At 44.0% G+C, this 22,339-nt stretch overlaps 3 protein-coding genes across 5 annotated transcripts in view; all 3 read right to left on the bottom strand.

Moving 5' to 3' along the window:
- The window catches only part of cenpu (centromere protein U), a 6,175-nt gene extending 4,789 nt beyond the window's left edge, over nt 1-1,386 (bottom strand). The window contains exons 1-4 of the mRNA XM_084010436.1: nt 1,346-1,386; nt 510-564; nt 283-361; nt 6-159 (exon numbers count right to left, since the gene is read on the bottom strand). Of these exons, the coding sequence (XP_083866562.1) occupies nt 6-159; nt 283-361; nt 510-564; nt 1,346-1,350 (293 nt within the window). The 5' untranslated portion in view covers nt 1,351-1,386. The remainder of the gene's footprint in view (nt 1-5; nt 160-282; nt 362-509; nt 565-1,345) is intronic.
- A 447-nt stretch (nt 1,387-1,833) lies between these two features.
- Nucleotides 1,834-8,404, bottom strand: LOC311014063 (uncharacterized protein). The gene is made up of 16 exons (XM_084010430.1): nt 8,361-8,404; nt 7,498-7,552; nt 7,271-7,349; nt 6,994-7,147; nt 6,030-6,114; nt 5,891-5,953; nt 5,726-5,810; nt 5,404-5,518; nt 5,159-5,237; nt 4,948-4,995; nt 4,790-4,851; nt 4,372-4,528; nt 4,054-4,197; nt 3,866-3,970; nt 2,986-3,057; nt 1,834-2,855 (listed from the first exon to the last, which is right to left on the bottom strand). The coding sequence occupies exons 1-16, from the start codon at nt 8,363-8,365 to the stop codon at nt 2,715-2,717; spliced, it is 1,449 nt and encodes a 482-aa protein (XP_083866556.1). The 5' UTR covers nt 8,366-8,404; the 3' UTR covers nt 1,834-2,714.
- Nucleotides 8,405-8,895: 491 nt separating this feature from the next.
- On the bottom strand, nt 8,896-22,337 carry LOC311014058 (long-chain-fatty-acid--CoA ligase 1-like). 3 transcript variants are annotated; one of them, XM_084010422.1, is made up of 21 exons: nt 22,279-22,337; nt 18,006-18,371; nt 17,680-17,794; nt 17,300-17,364; nt 16,050-16,151; nt 15,822-15,921; nt 15,205-15,380; nt 14,515-14,547; nt 14,350-14,401; nt 14,177-14,250; nt 13,642-13,719; nt 13,065-13,199; nt 12,833-12,967; nt 12,551-12,646; nt 12,209-12,281; nt 12,027-12,115; nt 11,378-11,494; nt 11,105-11,248; nt 10,917-11,021; nt 10,037-10,108; nt 8,896-9,870 (listed from the first exon to the last, which is right to left on the bottom strand). In XM_084010422.1, the coding sequence occupies exons 2-21, from the start codon at nt 18,198-18,200 to the stop codon at nt 9,730-9,732; spliced, it is 2,097 nt and encodes a 698-aa protein (XP_083866548.1). In that variant the 5' UTR covers nt 18,201-18,371; nt 22,279-22,337; the 3' UTR covers nt 8,896-9,729. The 3 variants fall into 3 exon arrangements, with proteins under 3 accessions (XP_083866548.1, XP_083866549.1, XP_083866550.1); XM_084010423.1 differs by lacking the exon at nt 22,279-22,337 and adding an exon at nt 19,571-19,670; XM_084010424.1 differs by lacking the exon at nt 22,279-22,337 and adding an exon at nt 19,463-19,479.
- Between the last annotated feature and the right edge of the window lie 2 nt (nt 22,338-22,339).

Below are 22,339 nucleotides of genomic sequence, written 5' to 3' on the forward strand. Positions count from 1 at the left end.
CTCACCTCGCTGCAGTCCTCTGGCTCGTCCCTCCATCGCTCTTCCTCTTCACGGCAGCTGCACGCCGTTTCACGGTGGTCTTCGCCGTTCCACCGTTCATCCGACCCTCCTGTGGCACGTCTAAATCTTCCTCCAGGGCGGTGCTGTGCAGAGGGTTGCCTAGGCAACACAAGAGTTTGTCCGGTCAGTGTGAGAATTTCGTGGACCTTTCCTGCAGGAACTCTGCTGACCCCCTAGAGGTCCCGGACCCCCTGTGGAAGATCTCTGGTGTAGAGGACTTGCCATGATTCTGCTGCAGTCCCTCCAGGAAGCTCGCTCTCTCGATGGCCGACAGGTTGGGAGAATCGTTAGATGCAGCTTTCTGGATTTGAGAGAAGAAGAAAAAAACAACAACAACTCCATTTATAATCAACCACACTAGTTTTATAACACTATTTACCAAGCTTAAAAAAGAAATAAATCAACACAAACAGTCGTGCAAATGCGTCAGTGGGCGTCGACCAACTCACTTTATTCCCATGTCGTGGCCCCGTCGGCACTTTGGCTCTTCTGCCCTTTTTGGCACTGTGGAGACCAGAAGACAAGAGGCCCTTCATCATCATCATCATCATCATAGAATACGCTTCATTTAGACAATATATAAATCAATACAATAGATTTTAAAGAACTTCATTTAGCTCATAATAACAGAAAACAAATAAACAACATACATTTGTAGATACATGTTTGGAAAAGGACCAGGAAGATGCTTTTCTGTTCCTTCCTCCTATTCCATAATACAACAAAATCTCCAAGACGTTAATTACATAAACCAACTCAACCCTAAGAATAAAAGCACTATAGTTCTACTTTACTTACATCATTGTGTTTATCATTATTATTATTATTAATAATAATAATAATATTAAGATTGCTTTAAATTCCTCATGGAAAATAGTTTTACACATCTTTTTAAAACTGACTGATATGTTTTACTGTTTGATTTCTTCCTCCAGTCCATTCCACATCATCATCATCATCATCTACGCTGAGTTTTCGTTACCATGGTAACTGACTCTGTGAACCTAACCTACGCTTACGTATCACGTAACGAGGTGTTTCCTGTTAGTTAGACCGCTATTCTCGAAGTAACGTTAACGTTACCGAGCAGGCTGGTCGTTCCTCAACTTAAATACGTGTCTTTATGAACTAGTAACTACGAACTAGTCATTTGTAACGTTAAAAACGAACCGTTAGCGAGCAGGGTGACGTTTTATAGTTCGTTTTAAAATGGACGTTTACCAACCAGACCGCGGTAAATGTCACATATATGTTTGGATTATAAGTCATAATTTATATTTCTCACCTCATTTGGATCCACGGTAACTCGGGGAAGCAACTACTGTGTTGTTTGTACGACTTGTTTCCGGTCTTTTCTTCCCGCGAAATGTTTCAAGTTCCGGACTGAACCATTCCAGGTAAACAGGGGTGGCAGCTCGTAGTTTAACTTATTAAATACATGGTAACGTCTCAAAATTAAGAGTTCATGTGGTTAAAAATACAATATTTGGTTTGTATCTAACGGCGACTTGGTCTGAATATAGATTAGCTAAAATAACATTTACACTGAAATAGGTACCAGACAAACTACCCCGGGCGGAAATGCTTAAAATGCAGTCCTACGGAGAGCGAAAGGGTTCAAGAAGTACAAGAACAAGAAAAGCGGTCAATTAATGCGTTCAGAAAATATCTAAAACACAACGTTAGTTCGCGTTTCAGCGCTAATAAAGATAAAATTCAGATTTTGAGTCCAGTGCTTATAAACCATCCAAACTAAATAAAAACATATTCGGATTTCACACAGATCTCTTGATGATTTTAATGAAAATCTTTACAAAACAAATCTGAGATGACGGAAACACAATCAGTCATCTGTAAAAATCAAAACTAAACATTCAGAAAGGATCTCATTCAGTTTACGAACAATGTTATTTTGAAATCTATCAATTCACCCCCTTTTTCCAGCATATTATAATAATTTAATTCAACTAATTTCTTCAACAGATCTCTTCCCTTCATGTTATCATCATGAATAAATTAAATTGCCCTGAATGTTGTTCAGTACCTGAATTCCCTGTTTCCAGCTGGCTTTGTTTAAATGATCTTGAATATGGCTCACGCTGCTGGTTCCCAGGGTCCTAACGAGACCTGAGCTTATTCACCAAGGACCAAACACAAACATCCCTTTATCCCATGCAGAACTTTCTACAAACTCAACAGTGAAATAAAATCATCCGAAAAAAATAAAATCTAATCAAAAACAGTGAAATGTTTGAAACCGTTTGGGTTTTTACGAAGTGATCGATGCGGCTCCTAATCCAGACTGGACCCTCGGTGGACCGGCTCAGTGGTCCGAGTCCCCCCCCCCCCCCCGTCCTTGAAGCTACTGCATGTGGTTCCTGAGATGTCTAACGCTTCAGAGCTGCACTTTTTTCTATTTCCCTTTTAAAAACACTCTTCATGGAGATATCACAAAATAGCTGATTCCAATCAACACACACAGAAGTTGTACTGTACATGGCAACAAAAACGATTTCATCGATACACCATCGATCCAGCAGTTCATTGATTTTCTTCTACATGTAAAAGCTACATCCTGTTCCAGTTGTTCCTGCTCATAAAGACGATACATTTCCCTCTCTTATAAAATAAACCTTTCTTGCTCGTCTCTCCTTCTACCCGTCGATGGCAGCGTACAGCTCGTCTATCTGGGATCTGAAGTACTGACGCATCTCGTTCCTCTTGGCCTTCAGCGTTGGAGTGAGCAGGCCGTTCTCGATGGAGAACTGCTCTGTGTGGATGTAGATGGACTTCACCTGGAGGACACACACACACACACACGGTGTGTTAAACAGGAGGATGAAAAGTGTGTAAAAACACTACAGAGTCTAGAGAGCTGCCAGAGCGGCCACACAGGAAAGTACACTTCCACTCTGAGTGTAGTACCTGCTCAAAGGACTTGAGGCCTCCTTCCTTTCCCAGTCGCACCAGGTCCTTTAGGATGGCTTCCTTCACCTCCTGAGCCGACATAAGAGAGAGAGAGTGAGCTCAGAATAACAACCGTCTCTTCACTTCACAGAAGGAACACAGGCTGCTTTTTACAAGTCCATGTGAAATGGCTGTTTGGCCCCAAATCACTCAGTCGAAGCTCTGTATTTTCATTCATATAAGTGCCTTAGTTTTCCCCAGGAGGCAACCTTTAATTCTGAAAAAGTGAAGCCATCGCTAAAGTGCCTTAACTGTCATCCTCTCTGCTGGCCACCAGGGGGCGACTCCTCTCTGGTTGAATGGAAGTCTATGAGAAAATGGTCCTACTTCTCTCTGCTGGCCACCAGGGGGCGACTCCTCTCTGGTTGTATAGAAGTCTATGAGAAAATGGTCCTACTTCTCTCTGCTGGCCACCAGGGGGCGACTCCTCTCTGGTTGTATAGAAGTCTATGAGAAAATGGTCCTACTTCTCTCTGCTGGCCACCAGGGGGCGACTCCTCTCTGGTTGTATAGAAGTCTATGAGAAAATGGTCCTACTTCTCTCTGCTGGCCACCAGGGGGCGACTCCTCTCTGGTTGTATAGAAGTCTATGAGAAAATGGTCCTACTTCTCTCTTGATGTATTATCTCAGTAAACATTGTAAACATGAGTTTATGGTCTCAATCTCTAGTTTCAAGTCTTCTTCAATCCAGCATGAAGTTCATTTAGTACATTACAGTCACTGATGGCCAGCAGCAGAGAGAAGTTTAAAGCAGTTCAGCATTGGCTTCACTCTTCAGAACCGGACGTTGCGCCCTCGTCTGAGTGTCTCCTTCAATCAAACCCAGTAAAGTATTACCGCTCTGCCACATAGTTCCTGGTAGCTGCCCTCCAGTCCCAGGGTGCTCTTGGTCCAGCCAGACAGGAAGTCGGGGTCAGGAATCACCACTGCGACCAGACAAGCCTGGAGAGAAACACAACACACACAAGTTTAAATACAGCAAAGGGAACACACACACACACACACACACACTCACACAGTCCTACCTGCAGACTGTCTCCATGCACAAACAGCTGTGCCACTGCATCGCTCCTCAGGTAGACGTTCTCGATCTTCTCCGGGGCGATGTACTCCCCCTGGGCCAGCTTAAAGATGTGCTTCTTCCTGTCCACGATCTTCAGCGTGCCGTTCTGTCCAACACACACACACACACACACACACACACACACACACACACAGAAACACACTTCATCCAACGTCTGCAGGCTGTGAGAGATTCATGCAAATTAACGTTAAGTTTGCCAACTTAACGTACTGTGTGTGTGTGTGTGTGTGTGTGTGTGTGTGTGTGTGTGTGTGTGTACCGTCTCCTTCTCCGAGGGCCGGCCCCGTCGGTCCTCCAGGTATCTTCTCTGCAGATCTCGGAGGTCAGACAGGAATGTTCCACCTCGTCTCAGATCAGCCAGTCGGACCTTCAGCTCAGCTTTCTCCTTCAGCTTCAGCCACACCTCCCTCTCTGCCCTGACACACACACACACACACACACACACACACACACACACACACACACACACAGACACAGACACAGACACAGACACACACACACACACACACAGACACACACACACACACACACACACACACAGAGACACACACACACACACACACACACACACACAGAGACACACACACACACACACACACACACACACACACACACACACACACACAGTAACCATGATGTTTGTCGGCGTGTTGTAACGGCGGTTCAGGCCTCCTCACCTCATCAGCTCGTGTTTGGCATCAAACAGCCTCTGAGTCTTTGAGCGGATGGAAGAACCGACCTGGAACAAACAGCAAAGAAACCCTCAACTTCACCTGCTGGTGGCGCTAGATACACACAAGTCTGGAGCATGGCTCAACCTGGTTGCCATAGTTACCTTTGTATTTTCTCTCTTTAGGACCTTGAACTCCTCGGCTGACGAGATCTGGAAGAGGAAATCACCGGAGAACATATAATCAGCATCACGGCCTTCTGCTCTGATGTCATCGTGTGCTCACATTAAAGAAACGGTGCTTTGATAGTTATTCTGTAATTAATTTCAGCGTTCAAACAGTCATTTGTTTACTTTTCTGAAGTAGAAGTCTGACCTTTTCCAACAGATGCTCTTCCACATTGGAGGAGAAGGAATCAATGGATTGTTGGACCGATTTAGACTCCACAGACTCTCTGGGAAACACACACACACACACACACAAACACACAGACACACACACACACACACACACAGGTAACCACACACACACAAACACACACACACACACACACACACACACACACTTAACCATCTTCCACCACAGCGACCTCCACAGACCGGCGTGAGCGGGAGTTTTACCTGTCCTGGTCGCAGAAGGCGAGGAAGGCGTCCAGCACCACCTCCAACTGCGTTCTCCCCCGGCCCACGCGTTTCTTCCTCCTCCTCTTCCTCTCCGGCTCAGCAGACGCGCCGCCTTCACGCGGAAGAAGACAACTTTCATGAACAGAAGTTTTATTTTGCAGAGAAAACGTCACGAGATTCCCCAAACCTCTGTTTGCACCAACTCAAATATCTGTCAGCTAAACGTAGCTTAGCATAAAGACGGGACAACGGTCTTTATGCTAAGCTACGCTAACAGCTTCATACTGAATGTACAGATTGTGCTCTTTTCATCGCTCACCCGATGAAGACTTTCTAGATTTTTCAGACGAAGACTTTCTGGCTCTGCCCAAACTCTGCACCGTGGCCTGCTTTGGAGCGGGGCACTGGATGAATGGGGGTAAAGAAAGGAGAGGTTAAAGGTCACAATGTGGGTCCCGTGGATGCTAGCGTCGCAGCTACGTACCCAACTTGCATCCTCCTCCTCCTCAGAGGACGAGAGCGGGACTTTCTTTCTGGCAGATTTCTCCTGAAATAAAAACAAGAATGTCTTAAACTTCAATCTTTTGTGTTATCATGCAGATAATCATCGTTCACCTCCTCACCTGTGACGCCCGCTCACTCCTTCCACTCCCCGAGTCACTCCCTCGCTTCTTCTCGCCTTTTGTCTTCTGCTGATTGGTCGCCGGCCTCGTTGGGACGCAGAGACGGAGGTTAATTATTATAAGTTATTCCATGGGGAAGCAGAATAATAAACATTACACAGGGCTCCTCCACCTTCTCCAAAGTCAAATTCAAGCACTTTCCAAGCATTTCCAGGTGCATCTCCATGCTTTTCCAGCCCCTTCCAGCTGTGGTAAACTCCATCTTTGTATCAATCCAATGGTCAGTATTCAGTCTACTTATTATGTCACTTGTTCATCACATTAAATGAGATGTTATTGTCCTCTAAACAACCAACATGATGTTTGGAGACAGCTTTTTACAGAAGGACCACAAATGAAAGGAAAACTAATTCCACTAACAGATCCACAGAAATATAATCACCAACTATTTTCATCATCTGTTCATCATCAAAAGACATTTTTCATAAAGAAATGTCAGAAAATGCTGTTTTCAGTCCCTCAAATATGGAGATCTTCTTTTCTCTGTTCTATCATAGATGTCATCACATACAACACACATTTCAAGACCTTTAGTCTAAATCCAAGCACTTTTCAAACCTTGGAAACACCACACTAAAATTCAAGTGTTTTCAAGGATTTCCAGCACCCGTACCAACCCTGATTACAGAGCTGGAATCAGGTTGCTCGTACTTTTTTGTGTCACATCACAGATTTCATCCAGCTGCCTCATCAACAGATCCCGGATGTAATTCATCACAGATTTATAACAGAAGTACTGGGCCAAGAATAATAATAATATTAATAAATAAATAAATATATATATATATATATATATATATATATATATATATATATATATATAATAATGATAATCCATTGATGCTGTCCGATACTTCAGCGTTGACTGTGTGTGTGACTGTGATCAGCCTCTCTGTGGACTCACCTCGCTGCTGTCCTCTGGCTCGTCCCTCCATCGCTCTTCCTCTTCACGGCAGCTGCACGCCGTTTCACGGTGGTCTTCGCCGTTCCACCGTTCATCCGACCCTCCTGTGGCACGTCTAAATCTTCCTCCAGGGCGGTGCTGTGCAGAGGGTTGCCTAGGCAACACAAGAGTTTGTCCGGTCAGTGAGAGAATTTCGTGGACCCTTCCTGCAGGAACTCTGCTGACCCCCTAGAGGTCCCGGACCCCCTGTGGAAGATCCCTGGTGTAGAGGACTTGCCATGATTCTGCTGCAGTCCCTCCAGGAAGCTCGCTCTCTCGATGGCCGACAGGTTGGGAGAATCGTTAGATGCAGCTTTCTGGATTTGAGAGAAGAAGAAAAAAACAACAACAACTCCATTTATAATCAACCACAGTAGCTTTATAACACTATTTACCAAGCTTAAAAAATCAATCAATCAACACAAACAGTCGTGCAAATGCGTCAGTGGGCGTCGACCAACTCACTTTATTCCCATGTCGTGGCCCCGTCGGCACTTTGGCTCTTCTGCCCTTTTTGGCACTGTGGAGACCAGAAGACAAGAGGCCCTTCATCATCATCATCATCATCATAGAATACGCTTCATTTAGACAATATATAAATCAATACAATAGATTTTAAAGGACTTCATTTAGCTCATAATAACAGAAAACAAATAAACAACATACATTTGTAGATACATGTTTGGGAAAGGACCAGGAAGATGCTTTTCTGTTCCTTCCTCCTGTTCCATAATACAACAAAATCTCCAAGACGTTAATTACATAAACCAACTCAACCCTAAGAATAAAAGCACTATAGTTCTACTTTACTTACATCATTGTGTTTATCATTATTATTATTATTATTATTATTAATAATAATAATAATAATAATAATAATATTAAGATTGCTTTAAATTCCTCATGGAAAACAGTTTTACACATCTTTTTAAAACTGACTGATATGTTTTACTGTTTGATTTCTTCCTCCAGTCCTTTCCACATCATCATCATCATCATCTACGCTGCGTTTTCGTTACCATGGTAACTGACTCTGTGAACCTAACCTACGCTTACGTATCACGTAACGAGGTGTTTCCTGTTAGTTAGACCGCTATTCTCGAAGTAACGTTAACGTTACCGAGCAGGCTGGTCGTTCCTCAACTTAAATACGTGTCTTTATGAACTAGTAACTACGAACTAGTCATTTGTAACGTTAAAAACGAACCGTTAGCGAGCAGGGTGACGTTTTATAGTTCGTTTTAAAATGGACGTGTCCCTTTACCAACCAGACCGCGGTAAATATCACATATATGTTTGGATTATAACTCATAATTTATATTTCTCACCTCATTTGGATCCACGGTAACTCGGGGAAGCAACTACTGTGTTGTTTGTACGACTTGTTTCCGGTCTTTTCTTCCCGCGAAATGTTTCAAGTTCCGGACTGAACCATTCCAGGTAAACAGGGGTGGCAGCTCGTAGTTTAACTTATTAAATACATGGTAACGTCTCAAAATTAAGAGTTCATGTGGTTAAAAATACAATATTTGGTGTGTATCTTATGGCGACTTGGTCTGATATAGATTAGCTAAAATAACATTGACACTGAAATAGGTACCAGACAAACTACCCCGGGTGGAAATGCTAAAAATGCAGTCCTACGGAGAGCGAAAGGGTTCAAGAAGTACAAGAACAAGAAAAGCGGTCAATTAATGCGGTCCGAAAATTACTAAAATACAACGTTATTTCGCGTTTCAGCGCTAATAAAGATAAAATTCAGATTCTGAGTCCAGTGCTTATAAACCATCCAAACTAAATAAAAACATATTCGGATTTCACACAGATCTCTTGATGATTTTAATGAAAATCTTTACAAAAGAAATCTGAGATGACGGAAACACAATCAGTCATCTGTAAAAATCAAAACTAAACATTCAGAAAGGATCTCATTCAGTTTATGAACAATGTTATTTTGAAATCTATCAATTCACCCCCTTTTTCCAGCATATTATAATAATTTAATTCAACTAATTTCTTCAACAGATCTCTTCCCTTCATGTTATCATCATGAATAAATTAAATTGCCCTGAATGTTGTTCAGTACCTGAATTCCCTGTTTCCAGCTGGCTTTGTTTAAATGATCTTGAATATGGCTCACGCTGCTGGTTCCCAGGGTCTTAACGAGACCTGAGCTTATTCACCAAGGACCAAACACAAACATCCCTTTATCCCATGCAGAACTTTCTACAAACTCAACAGTGAAATAAAATCATCCGACAAAAATAAAATCTAATCAAAAACAGTGAAATGTTTGAAACCGTTTGGGTTTTTACGAAGTGATCGATGCGGCTCCTAATCCAGACTGGACCCTCGGTGGACCGGCTCAGTGGTCCGAGTCCCCCCCCCCCCCCCCGTCCTTGAAGCTACTGCATGTGGTTCCTGAGAAGTCTAACGCTTCAGAGCTGCACTTTTTTCTATTTCCCTTTTAAAAACACTCTTCATGGAGATATCACAAAATAGCTGATTCCAATCAACACACACAGAAGTTGTACTGTACATGGCAACAAAAACGATTTCATCGATACACCATCGATCCAGCAGTTCATTGATTTTCTTCTACATGTAAAAGCTACATCCTGTTCCAGTTGTTCCTGCTCATAAAGACGATACATTTCCCTCTCTTATAAAATAAACCTTTCTTGCTCGTCTCTCCTTCTACCCGTCGATGGCAGCGTACAGCTCGTCTATCTGGGATCTGAAGTACTGACGCATCTCGTTCCTCTTGGCCTTCAGCGTTGGAGTGAGCAGGCCGTTCTCGATGGAGAACTGCTCTGTGTGGATGTAGATGGACTTCACCTGGAGGACACACACACACACACACACACACACACACACACACACACACACACACACACACGGTGTGTTAAATAGGAGGATGAAAAGTGTGTAAAAACACTACAGAGTCTAGAGAGCTGCCAGAGCGGCCACACAGGAAAGTACACTTCCACTCTGAGTGTAGTACCTGCTCAAAGGACTTGAGGCCTCCTTCCTTTCCCAGTCGCACCAGGTCCTTTAGGATGGCTTCCTTCACCTCCTGAGCCGACATAAGAGAGAGAGAGTGAGCTCAGAATAACAACCGTCTCTTCACTTCACAGAAGGAACACAGGCTGCTTTTTACAAGTCCATGTGAAATGGCTGTTTGGCCCCAAATCACTCAGTCGAAGCTCTGTATTTTCATTCATATAAGTGCCTTAGTTTTCCCCAGGAGGCAACCTTTAATTCTGAAAAAGTGAAGCCATCGCTAAAGTGCCTTAACTGTCATCCTCTCTGCTGGCCACCAGGGGGCGACTCCTCTCTGGTTGAATGGAAGTCTATGAGAAAATGGTCCTACTTCTCTCTGCTGGCCACCAGGGGGCGACTCCTCTCTGGTTGTATAGAAGTCTATGAGAAAATGGTCCTACTTCTCTCTGCTGGCCACCAGGGGGCGACTCCTCTCTGGTTGTATAGAAGTCTATGAGAAAATGGTCCTACTTCTCTCTGCTGGCCACCAGGGGGCGACTCCTCTCTGGTTGTATAGAAGTCTATGAGAAAATGGTCCTACTTCTCTCTGCTGGCCACCAGGGGGCGACTCCTCTCTGGTTGTATAGAAGTCTATGAGAAAATGGTCCTACTTCTCTCTTGATGTATTATCTCAGTAAACATTGTAAACATGAGTTTATGGTCTCAATCTCTAGTTTCAAGTCTTCTTCAATCCAGCATGAAGTTCATTTAGTACATTACAGTCACTGATGGCCAGCAGCAGAGAGAAGTTTAAAGCAGTTCAGCATTGGCTTCACTCTTCAGAACCGGACGTTGCGCCCTCGTCTGAGTGTCTCCTTCAATCAAACCCAGTAAAGTATTACCGCTCTGCCACATAGTTCCTGGTAGCTGCCCTCCAGTCCCAGGGTGCTCTTGGTCCAGCCAGACAGGAAGTCGGGGTCAGGAATCACCACTGCGACCAGACAAGCCTGGAGAGAAACACAACACACACAAGTTTAAATACAGCAAAGGGAACACACACACACACACACACACACTCACACGGTCCTACCTGCAGACTGTCTCCATGCACAAACAGCTGTGCCACTGCATCGCTCCTCAGGTAGACGTTCTCGATCTTCTCCGGGGCGATGTACTCCCCCTGGGCCAGCTTAAAGATGTGCTTCTTCCTGTCCACGATCTTCAGCGTGCCGTTCTGTCCAACACACACACACACACACACACACACACACACACACACACACACAGAAACACACTTCATCCAACGTCTGCAGGCTGTGAGAGATTCATGCAAATTAACGTTAAGTTTGCCAACTTAACGTACTGGAAGCCATTTCCCAACGTCTCCGGTGTGAAGCCATCCGTCTGCATCGATGGCCTCCGCCGTCTTCTCGGGGTCCTTCAGGTAACCCCGGAACACGTTGGGACCCTTCACACACACCTGGAAACACACACACACGCATGAATGATGTCAAATCATTAACATGATATAAAGTGTGTATATATGAGACCTGGGATGATAGGAAAATAGTCACGTCAAGATTATCATGGCCAAAATGAATTACCATTCGCGATATTATCACAATAATCATAAAAAATATGCTTAAATCTCAGTCAAATTAAAGTAAATTGGTGAATTTTACGTTATTGAGATAATTGTGAATATCATCATGAGTGACAGAGCCTAAAAAATACATTTATAATAAACTTATTAAACATAATTCCATTTGTTTTCACTAACAAAAGATGTGCGACACAATATAAATATTTGTTTAACTAAATGTGAAGTAATTCCAGTATGTTTAAGTGCCATTTTAAGATTCAGCATATTATGATGATTATCAGGAGAATTATTCTGGGAAGGATAATCTAAATTTGTGGTGTTATTAACAATAATCCTGATCCTAGAAGTTCCCTCCGATAAGCTGATTGGGAGTGTGTTTATCTGCCATGAATCCCAGCATGTGTCTCACCTCTCCCTCCCCGTTGGCTGCCAGGTAGTTCATCTCCGGCACGTCCACCAGCTTCAGTGAGTTACAGGGCAGCGGAGCTCCGACGTGACCTGCAGGCAAGAGGTCAACTTCAGTAAATAATCGGTCAACATGTTTATCTTCACGGCCACGTAAAAGATTCATTAAGTCGAGTCATTTATCACCTGCGTTCCACTCCCCGGGCACGGTCATGGTGCACCCAGCGGTGCACTCCGTCTGTCCGTAGCCTTCGTAGAACTGAAACACATTATCATCATTACTACTATTATACACACACAGGTGGTGTTCTCCACCTCCACCAGGGACACTGACTTCCCTGCCGTTAAAACTCCCCCTCAGGCCTTTTGCTGAGTCATACAAATATTTAGGGATTTGGCAGCAGGCCGATTCAAGATTCAACATTGGCTCCAAAGTGAAACTCCTGTCAGAACAGAACTCCTGTTTGTTGTGTAGCTGTGTTCTCCCTCCTGTTCTCTGGTCTTAATCCTGATTAAATCAACGGTTACCTGACAGCCGACTGCAGCTCTGAGGAAGGTGAGGACCGTCGGAGAGATGGGAGCCGCTCCTGTTAGCATGAGACGCACGCGGCCTCCGAGGCTGGCCTGCAGAGGGCAGCACACTACATTAGTACTCCAACAGGCATGTCGGAAACATCACTCAAAATCCTTATTTGTTCAACTCTTTCAGTAAAGGCTGTCTGAGGTTGGATGGATTGGTTTAATGGAACTCTTTAAATCGATGTGGTCTGTTAAAGCTGGACATGTGGCGGCGACGCCGTCTCCGTGTACCTGAACCTTCCAGAAGATGAGTCGATCCCAGATACTGTCTCTCCTCACGATGCCTTTCCTCATCTCGGCCTCCTTCCTCCTGCAGGCAAATCCCAGCAGCCAGCGCTTCAGAGAGGTGTTGGCCTGCCCAAAGATCTACACACACAGGTTTATCATAATCACTATACTGTGTTCACACAAAATGAATAGCTTTGCAGCAGCGTCATCGTCTTCCTGGACATTCAGCACCCACCTTATCATACATCCTGTTGAGCAGGCGGGGGACTACAGGTAACACGGTAGGCCTCAGCGTGTTCAGGTCGTCTGACAGCAGCCGAATGTCTCCCTGGAAGAAGCCGATGCTGGCTCCCTGAACTATCATCAAGCCCTGAGGGCGATATCACAACACTTTAACTGAGGAGGCTGATCAACAACAGGCAAGAACATTGTGGTGGCAGAAAACCAGCAGACGAGTTCAGGAATAATGTTGGATTTTAGCTACTGAGAGGTTTGTATGCTTTGAGGTGTTTTTGTAGAGATACTGGGTTTTCCAGCAGATACAGAAGAAGTCCGTCCATGTAGTACGTAGTAGTACTATGTAGTAGTATGTAGTACATGTAGTAGTTACAAAAGTTATCTTATTAATGTCAGCCAGACCTCTTCTGCTGGAAAACCAGTCAAATAATCAGACAAGGTGTCCAGATGATCCGTATTCTCGCCGCTACAGAACTGTCGCTTTCTGCCACCAGTTTGGCTCCGCCCACAAAATACGTCTTTGCAGTGAAGGAACACAAACAAAGGTCTATGGGAACTAAGGGAACATACAGTACCTGAACTACTCTCTCAAACATATGGGCCAAGGGCAGGAAGGAAATATGGACATCACTGGGAGACAATGGACAGGAAACCTAAAACCCCGGTGGGCAAACAGCAGAGCAGACAGACAGGAACACGAGCAGATAGACAGGAACACGAGCAGACAGACAGGAACACGAGCACACAGACAGGAACACAAGCAGACAGACAGGAGCACGAGCAGACAGACAGGGAGGGAGGGAAACCAGTCAGTGTTGATGTCTGTACCTCCACCACTCTCTCAAACATGTGGGCCAGAGGCAGAAAAGACAGCATGACATCATCGGAGGTGGTCTGAGCGTAAGACTGGAGAGAAGAGGGAACACGTCATCAACGTCCTCCACGCTTCAGACAAACACTCACCACGTTGGTTATTAGTTCTTCCTCTTCATGTGTGCTGAGATATGAGATACAGGTAGAGAAGGAGAAGAGGCAGAGGAACCCACCTCCTCCTCCTATCACAGAAGATGAAGGTCTACCTGTTGATCCAGTGTGACATCATCGCCTTACCTCTGTCAGTTGGATGAACGCCGAGCAGTTGGACACAATATTCCTGTGAGTCAACATGGCTCCCTTTGGGTTCCCTGAAAGCACACACACATTATTTAGATGTTTATATGAGATAGCGCTGTGTGTGTGTGTATGTGTGTGTGTGTGTGTGTGTGTGTGTGTGTGTGTGTTACCTGTTGTTCCACTGGTGAAGCAGATGACAGCCATGTCCTCGGGCTGCGGCGGCTGCAGAAGAGTCAGCGGTCAAACGACGTCTCATAACACACAACATCATCATCACCGTGGAGATATCACCGTGGCGATATCACCGTGGCGATATCACCGGCTCGTCTACTCACCATAGGTTCCTGACGGTGGGCCTTCCCGAGAGCCTGAGCAACGAGAACATCACATGGATGAAGACAGAGGGAATGACAAGAACAGCTGTGTGGCTACAGCGAGAGGCAGTGCACTCTGCTGGCCAAACTATGTAATGACATCCTTCCTCAATCATTCTAGCAGCACTGATTATATTAAATTGTTAGAAATTTGGTGTTTAACATCTGCTCAAATCAGACAGGAAATAATAATATATTTATAATAAATCATTTAATCAGCCGGACCACTCGCTGTCCACAGAGTTCTACGTAGAGGAATATATAGCGAGAGAAAATTATGAAAAGATCCAACTGGAATGAAGACACCACAACAAGAAAACTAGCAAGAAATCAATACATTTAAATGACAAGCACAAAGATTGTATTTTTACTGTAAAGTGACTTTGAGTAGCATGACATGCCCTCTATAAACCATTTGTATTATTATTATTATTATTAATATAATAATTATTAGGTGGCAAAAGAGGAAAGCAAGAGAAGACAAAAGCAAGCGACCCAGTCAAGGAGAAAGAGGACAACAACACGATAGAAGATTATAAACAAAAACATGGAAGGTGAGAGTAAAGTAAGCCGAAGACAGAGAAGAGAAACTAAAATTAACTGAAGAAACAAGGGAAGGATTGAAGGGATTAAAGGAAGCGGCCCGCTGACCTCCATCTCCTGCAGGCTGAGGATGTGGATTCCCGCCTGCTGGCCCCGGGAGACCAGCTCGGCCCCGGGGGTCTCCATCAGAACGATGGTCTTCACAGCGTGTTTCTTGTCCCTGACGCAGTCCAGCAGCAAGTTGACTTTCTCTTCCACGTCACACACGATGGTCGAGATGGAGGCTGCAGAAACGACGTACAAACACACGGACGTGAAGTGAAGCTTTCTGTTGTCAAGTCTTCTGTCTTCCTCCACCTTCTCCAACGTCACATTCAAGCACTTTTCAAGCATTTCCAGGTGCATTTCCATGCTTTTCCAGCCCCTTCCAGCTGTGGTAAACTCCATATTTGTATCAATCCAATGGTCAGTATTCAGTCTACTTATGATGTCACTTGTTCATCACATTAAATGAGATGTTCTTGTCCTCTAAACAACCAACATGATGTTTGGAGACAGCTTTTTACAGAAGGACCACAAATGAAAGGAAAACTAATTCCACTAACAGATCCACAGAAATATAATCACCAACTATTTTCATCATCTGTTCATCATCAAAAGTCATTTTTCATAAAGAAATGTCACAAAATGCTGTTTTCAGTCCCTCAGATATGGAGATGCTTTACCTTTGTCTATAATGTAGTCGATGGCTTCCGTTCCCAGCGTGTCGTACAGCGGGACCGACACCAGAGAATACGTGTAACACGCCAGCTCACTGATGGTCCACTACACACACACATTATAGAGGTAACACAGGTGACATCATACATACATGACTGTACAGTTATCACCATGTTTATTATAATAATAATAATAATATTCATTATTATTATACTACTAATAATAGTCTGTACCTCGGGTCTGTTCTGAGAGAAGATGCCAATGTGGGGGTCTGTGGTCTTGGAGTGTCCTTTGAGAAGAAATGCTGAGCCCAGATTCTCTGTTCGCTCCATTACCTACAACACACACACACACACACACACACACACACACACACACACACACACACACACACACACACACACACACACACACACACACACACAGGTTTTTACAGCAGCTGTAATCAGTCACCTTGTGTTCCCTCAGCTGGATGATTCATTAATATTTCATGTTGCTCATTGTTCAAGCTGAGTGAATGTTTAACCGTCAGAAACTATTGTTATGTATATAAGTATTATGAGAGTGAAGGAATATTATACCGGGCTGATAATTAGTAACTAGGTGTAAACAGTGATGTTTGACAGTAAGTTCACGTTAAAAGACACAAGATCGGGAGCATTTCCTCTCAACGGCTCTCAACATGGTGACCCCAGTCTGTATTTAAGAAGTGGACGTCGTCATGGTGACGCCACCCGTTGGTTTGTGGACTAGGATTTTGAAGCTTTGAGTTCAGCATTTTGTTCGTCACCATCTTGTACTTCTTTGCAACCAGTGAAGGAAATGTTAACCTAACTAGCTAACGAGCATTGGTAGCGACCTGTCAATCAGCAGGTAAGCCCCGCCCCCTAAAGCATCCCCTGCTTTCTGGTCTGGTGGACTCTAAATGAACCATAATGTACTAAATGAACATCATGCTGGATTGAAGAAGACTTGAAACCAGAGATTGAGACCATAAACTCATGTTTACAATGTTTACTGAGGTAAAGTTAGAATTTAATAATAAGGAATGTCAACATTAAACAGCTCTTTCATGAAGCTGGGGGATTATGTGTAAAGTGAGCTGTGACTCGGAGCAGCAAGGCTGTTATTGGTTACGACATGACCTTGATGACTCCACCAAGGTCATTTCCTCAGACTTCAGAAAGCCAAAGACTAAACTATGGGACTGTTTTCAAAAATCAACACTTAACAAGTTTCCTTGTTGCTTTAACTGGACTTTCTGTTCAAGCTGGTAAAAATGCTCCTCTATCATTTCCACTGCGAGAGTAAATACAATTTAAAAAAGACACTTTAGAAACTAAATTCAATCATAAACACAAGTGGGTCATATTTTCCCAACAACGCTGCCGGCTTCAGCAACACCACCTCTGTGTTGCTGGCGACCTCTCGTTCCACAGACGTCCGGCAGGAAGCTATAATGTGTTTCCAAGGCGACGCTCACCTCTCTGTAGGATATCCATTCATACGGCTGCTTCGGTTTCCTGGAGCCCAGACAGCGGCCGTTATCTTCAGGATGAAGGGAATGAATGTTTACAGATATATTAATGCACACTCTTCACCAACCCTGCCCTGTAAATTCTGCTCACATATAAACCACTTGTTTTCAGCCAAACACGCTGGGCAGCAGGAAAACAGTGTTTATAGTGGTGGTGAGTTGTTGTGATGTAACCAGTGAAGGCTGCTGGCTCAAAACGCTGCAGTTTAAAGTTCACTGAAGTACAGGGCAAAGGAACACGGCTCAGTTATTTAATCTCTCTCAGCACGACTCAGAGTAGAAGTAAATAAACATATATATCATACATGAACACATGTGTGACTTACTGGAGACTCGGACGCCTCTGAGGAAGAACTCGTACATCGTTCTGGCATCGTCGTAGAAGTGTGTTAGGTTACCATCTCCGTTCAGCAGAACGGACTGCCGTGCAAAATCTCCACCCTGATAAAAGAAACAGGTTATTATTATTATTATATTATATATATTATTATATTCAAAGTCCACACAAAGGACATTTCATTTCACCAAGAAGAAAACAGCGTCCTATCGGCATGGCAACCGCCCACCAAACTCTTGTACCTTTGATTGACGGCGTGTCAAACTAGCACCAAAGTAAACCATAAAAACATAACAGGCCCTCCTTTAAACTCACCGGAACCTCCACCGACTGCATGCGGAGGTCGCAGGCTGGCGGGAGGGCCTTGGGCCGCGTTGCCAGGTAGTAGGTGGTGGCGGCCGCCACGGCGCCCACGCTGACCAGCGCCGGCGTGGAGACGCTCCGGATGTACTGGCTGACGTCATCCAGGACGGGCAGCTTCAGCTTCTGCAGGAACTCCTGGCTCAGCATGATGCTGCCGACGTGTGTGTGTGTGTGTGTGTGTGGTCGGAGTGAGTGTGTCCGATGAGAGCTGGGTGTGTTTGATGACACACACACTCTCGGATGAGGTAACGAGCGTGAGGTGAAGAGTGTGTGTTACAGGACGGAGTGTGTTTGGAGGGAAGCTGGCCAGGAGGAGACCTGGAGGAGAGGAAGAGACGACCTCATTCATTTGTTCACATTTAAAGAGGTTTCTGTTACTTTTAAACCCCAAAGCACCTTCGGGTGTCCTCATCGCACACTTTCCATGATTGGGATAACCTGAAATATCACGGAAAAGTCTAGCTCACTATGATGAAAAATAGAGCGTCATCTTGTTTAAGATTATTTAATTTCTCACTAAAAGAGATGTCTTTACTGTGAAGCAATACAACTATTCTTTCTTAATAAATTGCAAAGTGACTACAGTATGTTTATGTGCATTCTTAAGAAGTGTAAGCATATTTTGGGATAAAATCACAATTACTTTGGACGGGATAATGATAATGATGATATGAAATGTTCATATCGTCCCGTACTAAGTGCAGCCAACGGGGCTCACGTTGCACTACAGTTAATATCCTATAACATATACTTAGGATAGATGTATTGAGGACGGTTTAGCAGGTGTCGGGTTCCCATGGTGTGTGTGTGTTTAACATGGGGTAAATAAGGTTCTCTGTGTTGTGACACACACACACACACACACACACACACACACACACACACACACACACACACACACACACACACACACACACACACACACACACTCCCTGTGAACCTCGGGAACCAAGACCCGGTGCTGGACCAGCTCTCCGTCTAAAGGATCAAGTCTACAGGATCCAGTCTACAGGAGGTCTACAGGATCCAGTCTACAGGAGGTCTACATGATCCAGTCTACAGGAGGTCTACAGGAGGTCTACCCAGGGACTGTTTAAGCTGTTTGTCGTGGAGATGTGCCCGGGCGTCTAACTCGCAACTGTCTGAACATCAATTAAATATTATGAAGTTCACAAAACTTCACAAAAATAAATGCAATAAAAATGTGTTTCTCTACTAAATGTTTCGCATTGAGTTTTTTGTCATAAATTGCCAATAAAATACTCACTTTTGAAACAACAGTACAAACAAACTGAACACATCTAATATACGTTGCAAATATAACTTGCAGGAAATGTATTGATCGTATGAAATGTCTCTGAATCCACTCTTCTTGAGTCTCTGAGGTACTTCACAGGAAAACTATTCACCATAAATAAGCTTCGTAGGATGGAGTAACTGCACACAGATGACATCATGACCACGCTGTTCCCGTCTCCTATAAGCTGTTCCTTTCTCCAGAATGCCCCCCTCCTCACCTGCAACAGAGAGCCGTAACGCCGTAAGACACTCGCTTTCAGCTGAACATCCAACTACACCGACGCTAGAAAACGCTGTTGTTACTGCTGCCACGGCAACCGGCACGCTCAGCGGCTCTCACCAGGTCGACGCACGGATGTACTACTGGGACGCCACTCTCACACAGAGTCTGTTACAGGGTGATAAACTGGGCTAATCTGCCAATCAAAGGTCAGACTTTGACCACGGAGGGCTCTGATTGGCTGGTCGTGGCACGACGGCGGTCTGATTGAATCAAAGACTTGATGTAAACAATCAATGAGCTGTCTATAAACAGGGTCAATGATAGTAAAGATCAGGGGAACTAATCATTGTTGAGTGTTGGCTTTGTCTAATTACCAATAACATAAAATATTGTAGTATATTATAGTGTATAACGTATTGTGCATCAGTACACAACCCCCGTTTCATTTGTAGTTTCTACTCGACATGAATACAAATATGGACGTCCCTAATGAGGTGGCCTGGAGAAGCTGCTAGGCTTTATGCAGTTGCTTGGTGCCCTCACCTTTCCCCCAGTGACCTCTGACCCCGGAGTGTCCAGCTCACATGATTAGACAGATAAAAGCAAGAGACAAGAGAAGAAGACCTCCTGTCTCTTTCTTATTGGGGTCTGTGTTTAGAGTCCATGAGGCTAATTACTGGTTTGATGCACAAAATGTAAAATAAAATAAAGTGTCTTACAACTAGACATGGGACGATATGAAAACTTCATGTCACGATTATTCTGCCAAAATAATTAGGATTCACGATCAAAATATGATTAAAACTCCTAAAAATGGCACTAAAACATACTGGAATGCCTTTACATTTTCTTATATAACTTATATAACGATTATCCCGATAACGTAAATTCACCAACATCAACTTATTGTGAATGTTTTTTATCCCGATCCACGATAAACTACTATATCGTCTCATTTCCCAAGTCTTAAAGTAGCGTCTTTATATTGTGAAACTGAAAATATTCAGTAACCTGAGAAATTCCAACACAACGCATCGTTACGTTTCCTTAAAACCAAAGGAAACAAAGCACCGACGCTCGCAGACGAAGCCTCTTCTCATTTGTTGTGGGCAAAAACAAACACCTGACCTTTCACCTGAAGCCATCACCATAATAATCACCAGCAGGAACGACAATTTATACACACAGCTGAGTTCAAACTCCAATTAGTATTGTTTAATTAATGTGTATTTCACCCTCAAATAATTACTAAGAAGAGCTGGATTTTATATTGAAATTGTGCAAAAATGTCCCCAATTTCCGAGCTAAACTTCCCTCGGAAGTGTTCTCGTGTTTATACTTTAATATTTCAGTTAGTAATACTGGTAATACTCTGGGGTGTGTGTGTGTGTGTGTGTTATCTTGCATTAATCACTTTTATCTTGTGTATCTTGCTTGTTGAATAATTAAATATTAGTTTACCTTGAACAATGTTCTGAGTAAACTTTAGGCTTCTGTTAATGTTAATTGAGTGCTTTGGGATCACTGTATCTCACTATAGGAATGCCAATGAACTTTGACCTTTTTTATTAGTTCTTTCAGATACTTGAGATTTTCCATTTAATTTATTTTTGCACCAGAGGAGTCGCCCCCTGATGGCCAGCAGAGAGATTGCACATTTAAGGCACTTTCAGCATTTGGCTTCACTTTTCAGAAGCTTTGGCTTCTGAAGTTACACGTATAACGTAATGTAACTTTGCAAAAAATAAATGAAAAAAAATCTAAATATATATGTTTATAAATGTGTAATAGCACATGCATGCATGACTTCCTGGCGGAGGTTTTGATGAAGCACTTGATCCGCTTTATTCTAGTCCACCTGCTCATCCAGCCTCACAATAAGGACAGAAGGGGGGGGGGGGGGGGGGGTACTTGGGGCATACCAAGGAACCAATGAAAATAGGGTGGGTTCATGACTGTCAGCCAATCAGAGACAAGTCACCTTTCACCTCAAAACCTGCAGCGTGTTGTGGATCGTGTCATGTTTCACCGTCTCCGTCCACCTGTTTACTGTTCGGTCTCCTCAATGTCATTAACGCACGCGACCAAACGCACGCGCAGCCAGCCAGCCAACCAGAATCCACGCAACAACAAAAAAGAAAGAAAGAGAAACCCGGCGGGTCATCGCTGTATCATCGCTGTATCATCGCCGCAGATGGACTTTCAACCTCAACGACCGCTATGAACTAGATTGGACTTTAAACTCTCACCGGAGTCCACTAAATGCTCCTCTCCCCTCCGGGTGGCCGAACGTCCGACAGCGGCCAGCGGACCTGAACGTCACGCGGAGCGACCGTTAACGAAGTTGTTCAAAAAGTGGACAGAAGTCCTTTAAGTCCTTTCTGAAGCCATTTTGATTCACAACGCCCCCCCGCCAGCACTTTAACTGGTAATTAACGCTTAACGACAACTATTAGACTCCGCGGTGTGACGTCACTGTCGAAGTTTAAAAAGAAAATATATTTAAAAGAAAAAACCCGTCGCGTTGAAAGCCGTTATTTCCACCTCGGACTGACGTTTAAACACAAAACTATCTTTCACTACGCGGACGTATTGTTGTACGTTTGTACGTTTAACGTGTGTTACAGTAACAAACGTACTTTAATAAATCCGCCAACGTTAACTAGCTAGTGTGTTCGTAGGGGAGAAACTGAGAAAAGTCACCTGTTAGCTGCAGATCTCCCCGGCTTCTTGTGTGAGGAGGAGACCACGCGCACTCAAGAAT

This window comes from Eutrigla gurnardus (assembly GCF_963514095.1).
Source record: "Eutrigla gurnardus genome assembly, chromosome: 5".
Classification (NCBI taxonomy): domain Eukaryota; kingdom Metazoa; phylum Chordata; class Actinopteri; order Perciformes; family Triglidae; genus Eutrigla; species Eutrigla gurnardus.